The 6,000-nt window shown below is 51.4% G+C and overlaps 1 protein-coding gene across 1 annotated transcript in view; it reads right to left on the minus strand.

The window, feature by feature from the left end:
- The window catches only part of DPYSL5 (dihydropyrimidinase like 5), a 30,503-nt gene extending 24,756 nt beyond the window's left edge, over positions 1 to 5,747 (minus strand). The window contains exons 1-2 of the mRNA XM_053459002.1: positions 5,686 to 5,747; positions 1,321 to 1,583 (exon numbers count right to left, since the gene is read on the minus strand). Of these exons, the coding sequence (XP_053314977.1) occupies positions 1,321 to 1,581 (261 nt within the window). The 5' untranslated portion in view covers positions 1,582 to 1,583; positions 5,686 to 5,747. The remainder of the gene's footprint in view (positions 1 to 1,320; positions 1,584 to 5,685) is intronic.
- Between the last annotated feature and the right edge of the window lie 253 nt (positions 5,748 to 6,000).

Here is a 6,000-nt window from a genome sequence, read left to right on the forward strand (position 1 = left end):
CCGGAGAGTATATAATATATAATATGAGGAATATACAGGGATATAACGGGTTATAAGGACGGGATTAGTTATACGGCCGGAGAGTATATAATATATAATATGAGGAATATACAGGATATAACGGGTTATAAGGATGGGATTAGTTATATGGGATGGAGAGTATATAATATATAATATGAGGAATATACAGGATATAACGGGTTATAAGGACAGGATTAGTTAAACGGCCGGAGAGTATATATTATATAATATGAGGAATATACAGGGATATAACGGGTTATAAGGACGGAATTAGTTATACGGCCGGAGAGTATATAATATATAATATGAGGAATATACAGGGATTTAACGGGTTATAAGGACGGGATTAGTTAAACGGCTGGAGAGTATATATTATATAATATGAGGAATATACAGGGATATAACGGGTTATAAGGACGGAATTAGTTATACGGCCGGAGAGTATATAATATATAATATGAGGAATATACAGGGATTTAACGGGTTATAAGGACGGGATTAGTTAAACGGCCGGAGAGTATATAATATATAATATGAGGAATATACAGGATATAACGGGTTATAAGGATGGGATTAGTTATACGGGGGAGAGTATATAATATATAATATGAGGAATATACAGGGATATAACGGGTTATAAGGACGGGATTAGTTATACGGGGGGAGAGTATATAATATATAATATGAGGAATATACAGGATATAACGGGTTATAAGGACGTGATTAGTTATACGGGGGGGGGAGTATATAATATATAATATGAGGAATATACAGGGATATAACGGGTTATAAAGACGGGATTAGTTATACGGCCGGAGAGTGTATAATATATAATATGAGGAATATACAGGATATAACGGGTTATATGGACGGGATTAGTTATACGGCCGGTGAGTATATAATATATAATATGAGGAATATACAGGGATATAATGGGTTATAAGGACGGGATTAGTTATATGGCCGGAGAGTATATAATATATAATATGAGGAATATACAGGATATAACAGGTTATAAGGACGGGATTAGTTATATGGCCGGAGAGTATATAATATATAATATGAGGAATATACAGGATATAGCGGGTTATAAGGACGGGATTAGTTCTTATCAGACACCCTTTCAGAGTCAGGAAGGCAGTTTTCCCGTTTGCAGGGTTGTGCGATATACACAGATACTTCATCTATTAGGTAGACAAATTAGTTATATTTATATATTATAGGCACCTGCATGTCCTAGACAGGCTCTGTAGGTAGATGTATGTGACAGATATATTTGTACATATAAAAGTGTCTCACCTTGGTCCCATTGTAGAAGTCGTCCATGCAGGTGGCATTCATGAAGGTCTCGTGGAAGTGGGTGCTGGTGTCTATGCCCCCGGGGATCACGAGTTTGCCCGTGGCGTCGATCACCTTTGCCCCACCAGGGATCATCAGCTCCCTCCCCACCTGCTGGATGATGCCGTTCTCGATGTACACGTCGGCTTCCTGCGTGCAGTCGTCATTCACCACCTTCCCGCCCTTAATGAGGATCCGGACGCTGGCTGCGTTGGCGTGCATGGCTGCCGGAAGAGACGACACACGCGGGATGTTATTGGATATCCCGAAATACAGCTAATGCATTAATCAGAGCAAATACCATAAGGGAGGTAACAGCGCTAATGAAGGAAGATGAGCCGCGTGAAAACCAAACTGGGGTTGTTTGTTATGGAAAAAGGGCCCCTGGGGGCCAATGTCAATGTCCCCCGGACGCCATTTAATACTGAAATGTGCCTTTTGGGGGTCTGCCACCAAACACGTAACCGGTTACCAGACACCAGGACAGAGCCCCCAAGGTGGCGGTTCATAGGCCCCTGACTCAGCCTCCGCGGACAGCGGGTAGAAGGACATCCGATCTGGGAGTCAGACCCAAAGCCAAGTACCAGACCACTGACGGCGAGCAGCCGGTGCCCTGGGCGAAGCTGGTTGGGGCAGATATTACTGGGATGGATGTAGACGGAATGATTGGTTTAGGATGGAACGGTCCTTTGAAGCCATAGAGCGCGGAGCGATAATATAGATATAGGGGTCCCGGCCTTTGAACCGATGGGAGGTTTATGAGAAGTCGGTCCGAGCGACGCGATCCATCCGCACAAAGAACAGGCGGAAGCCACACGGCCCTTCAATGCTGACTGCGCAGGGGCCATCAAACCGCTCAACCGAGACGGGCGACCTGCCAGCTGCCGCCTGGAAGCTTCGAGGAATGAAAGGGAATGCGCAGGATCAGACAGCGCCCATCGGGGGATACGTCCCGCGCGCCAACTACTGCCAGCCTAAAAACGGCCCACACATCACGTCGCTCCGGCTGTCTGACCTTCTCTACATGATTGAGAATTCATCAGCTCCTGAGAAACCTGTATTCAAGCAGGGATTCCAGTTGTGATACAGCAGAGAGACAAAGCACCCATTGGGGTGATCAGATATCATTAAACCAGAGGAGAATATGAAGGGATCAGCTCCAGACCATGTGACCCACAAGCATCTGCCCCTTCACCCCGAGACTAGGGTAAAAACCCTGAGAATTGGCCCATTCAGACCATGAGACTCAAAGTCACCCTGACACTTCACGGTTACGCAAAGCACCTGAGCACCGCCTGTACCAGAGCCATGCCACCCCCTCTGTATGGGCTGAGTGTCATGGGAGTTAGGGCCCCCAAAACCATTTTCTAGCTTCTGGAGGATGGGGCGTGTTATATATATTATATATATCGGGTGTGTTATATATATTTTATATATATATATCACACATTACAGATCAAACAGACATTATGGATGTACTGGCAGGCTCCAGACGGGGGCTGCATTACAGCATCAGCTATCGCCGGCCGGCAGCCATCGCTCCGGCAACACAGCGAGCGATGCAGGAAACGCCAGGCGACTGCAGCCTTCTGCTCCGGCACAGAATGAGGAGCCGCGGGGGGCCGGGGGAAGGATTCTCACCCCCTCCGATCATCAGATGAGACAGATGAGGTTATCTCAGTGACTCGGCCGTGGCATCTTATACCCCACCCCGGGCGTGTATGCGCCAGTCGCCCCCAATAACGTCACCGCTGCCGGTGGAAAAGCAGGTTCATCCATTCCGGCACTCAAAGGGCCCCGGTCTACAACTCCCATAATCCCCAGCCATGGAAGCTCCTGTCTTAGGCATTAGTGTACATCAGAGGAATTCATTATTCTGTGACTAGGAGTGGCCGCTTCTCAAAGATGGTACAGAAACCAGGGGCCTTTAAATGCCCGAAATCCAGCCGGGCAGAGACATTACGTTTATTTATAGAGCGCCGGCAGAGACGGGGAATGAAGGACATTCCCATGGATATTTTGTCAATTCCTGCCACGTCCGATTCATTCACTGACGGGTGGCAGGAAATCGTGCCCTGGGTTGGGCTGGGGGCGCAATGGGCTGTAGGTGTGATGAGCTGGGGGCGCGATGGGCTGGAGGTGTGATGGGCTGTAGGTGTGATGGGCTGGGGGCACAATGGGCTGCAGGTGTCATGGGCTGGGGGCCGCGATGGGCACAGGTTACCTGGTCCGGTAACCGGACGCACGGTGTGTCTCTCAGCACAGCGCATGCACAGAGTCAGCTTCCCAGATGCCTTCTCCCCAAAAACATGAACGTACGATCTTCATTAGTGGCAAAGCTGGAGTCCATCCAGCGTCGGCACCTCCCGGCTGTTACCCGTCCTCTCCCCCCTATCACCTCTCTACCCGGTGCTTCTCCTGCACGCCACTCCTAGATTGTCAGCTTGCTAGACCAGCCCCGTTTGCTATCTGTACAGCACTGGATGAATAGATAAATCATATAACGACGTTTGTGGTGTGACTCTCTAATATCCGCGCAGTATTATTACCGCGGCGGCGCTCCCGTTACCGGCAGGGCACAGTACCCGCTCGCCTCCCGTTAGGAGCCTCTCTGCGGGGCGACGTTTCGGGATTCCAGCGGCAAAAGAGTGAACCCCGATCCCCTGTCTCATTCCCAGACACCGAGCCGCGCGGGGAGCGAGACGCCGGAATCATCAGACTTTCTCACGCTCCCATCGCCAGAAATAGGCGGAATGATGGAAAAAATAGTGCTGCAGAGGAGTTTATTCTGGAAAACATAAGGGGAGGGGAAAGACTGTGCCAGACACTAATAATATTTCACGCACGGCCCCCGGTGGCCCCCGGGAATCACTCCTCGCTATTATTAAACCAAAAGGTCCTTAGAGAGCGGGCGAGGACCGGCGGGATACGATGAGCCGCATTACTGAAGTCTCCTTAACACCATTTAATGCCAACCACGGCCCAAAAGAGACCGCGTCGCCTCGCTGTGTCCCAAAAAGAGACCGCACTGCCTCGTCGTGTCTCAAAAAGGGACCGCGTCACCCGGCCGTGTCCCAAAAAGAGACAGCGTCGCCTCGCTGTGTCCCAAAAAGAGACCGCGACCCCTCGCTGTGTCCCAAAAAGAGACCGCGTCGCCTCGCCGTGTCCCAAAAGCGCTCCCAGACTGTTACCGTGTACATGAGCGTGTCAGAGCCGGACGGCTTTCACTTGTAGGACAGCAGTGCCGCCTGGGGTTGATAAGAGTTGCATTTCCTCCAGCATGTCGCTGATCTAGCGATGATGTCATAGCTCTCCGCCGCACCTTCTCCAGGGTGGGGTGGGGTGGGTGCGATGCCAGCCGGGGTATTCTGCCGCCCGTCACAGACTGGTTGCGCAGTGACGGCGCCCCGTCTGACGAGGCTGAGGGCCACTAAGCGCTCACAGCAGGCAGATTCCGGGCTCCTCTGGCCTGGCGTGTCACGTATGACTGAACGTGTCCCAGCCGTGCGGAAGCAGCTGCTCTGTTGTATTCTGGGGCCCCACAATCCGCCACTCCTTTCTCAACAAAGAATAGCCACCCGGCTGTGCCGGATTGACGGCCCCCACCCACCCGTCCATTATCACAGGCCTCTCAGCGCACGGGCCGAGGGGGCTTTCACAATTACCCCCCCCCCACAGCTGACCAGCTGACCTCTGGCACAACAAGAGGGGTTACTGTCAGGATCCAGAACGCCCAGCGGGCACCATTCCCGGGCACCTGCGCCCCACCAATGCTCCCGGTGCAGTATAGCAAGGGTTAATTCTATTATTATCATAGCTGAGCACTGAATGGGTTAATGCCTCTTTACATCACCTAGAAGAGCATTTCATGGCACACAGGAGGCATGGGAAGGGCTAATGCGTGTGACTGGTACAGCACACACAGGGTTAATTACTATATAAGCAGGTGGTTCATTCCTGCTGGGGATGGCAGAGGGTTAATTCAGTCGTCTCCCATTGCAGCACTCAAAGGGTTAACACCTATCTCTAACAAACCATTAAGTGGGTTCACGCTAGCCCCAGCAGGGAATGGGTCAATGCCAGTCTCCAGCCAAGCAATGAATGGGTTAATGAAATGCTCCCATCAAAACAATGAATGGGTTAAAGCTAGCCCGCATCCCAATGGTGAATGGGCTAACGTCAGCCCCAGCAATGAATGGGTTAATGTCAACCTGCAGCCGAGCAATGACTGCCAATGCCACTCGCAGCAATTAATGGGTTAACGCCAGCCCCCATCCCAGTGAACGGCCCTGCGGTGTGCGGGTGTGAGTGGCCCGGGGCCCCTACCTGCTCGGTGCTGGCTGTGGCGCGGCTCCTGCAGCTTTGGCAAAGGATGGGCCGGGTTGGGCAACCACACACTCCTCTCACACAAGCCTGACACAGCGGAGACACAGGGAGGCGGGACTAACAGCGAGAGCGGCGGCGGAGCTGACCAACCAGCAGCGGGCACAACGCTTAGCAGGCTAGATAGACTGCACAGTGAGCGTTCTGATTGGTCTAAACGAATTGTAGTTCTGGTCTTTCTCTTCTCTGGGTCGATGGGCTGTGACAGAACTACATTCCCCGGGGTGCACAGCGCGTGGTAGTCTCCCGAGGCTAGGG

This window comes from Spea bombifrons, chromosome 3, assembly GCF_027358695.1.
Source record: "Spea bombifrons isolate aSpeBom1 chromosome 3, aSpeBom1.2.pri, whole genome shotgun sequence".
In the NCBI taxonomy this organism is placed as follows: Eukaryota; Metazoa; Chordata; class Amphibia; order Anura; family Pelobatidae; genus Spea; species Spea bombifrons.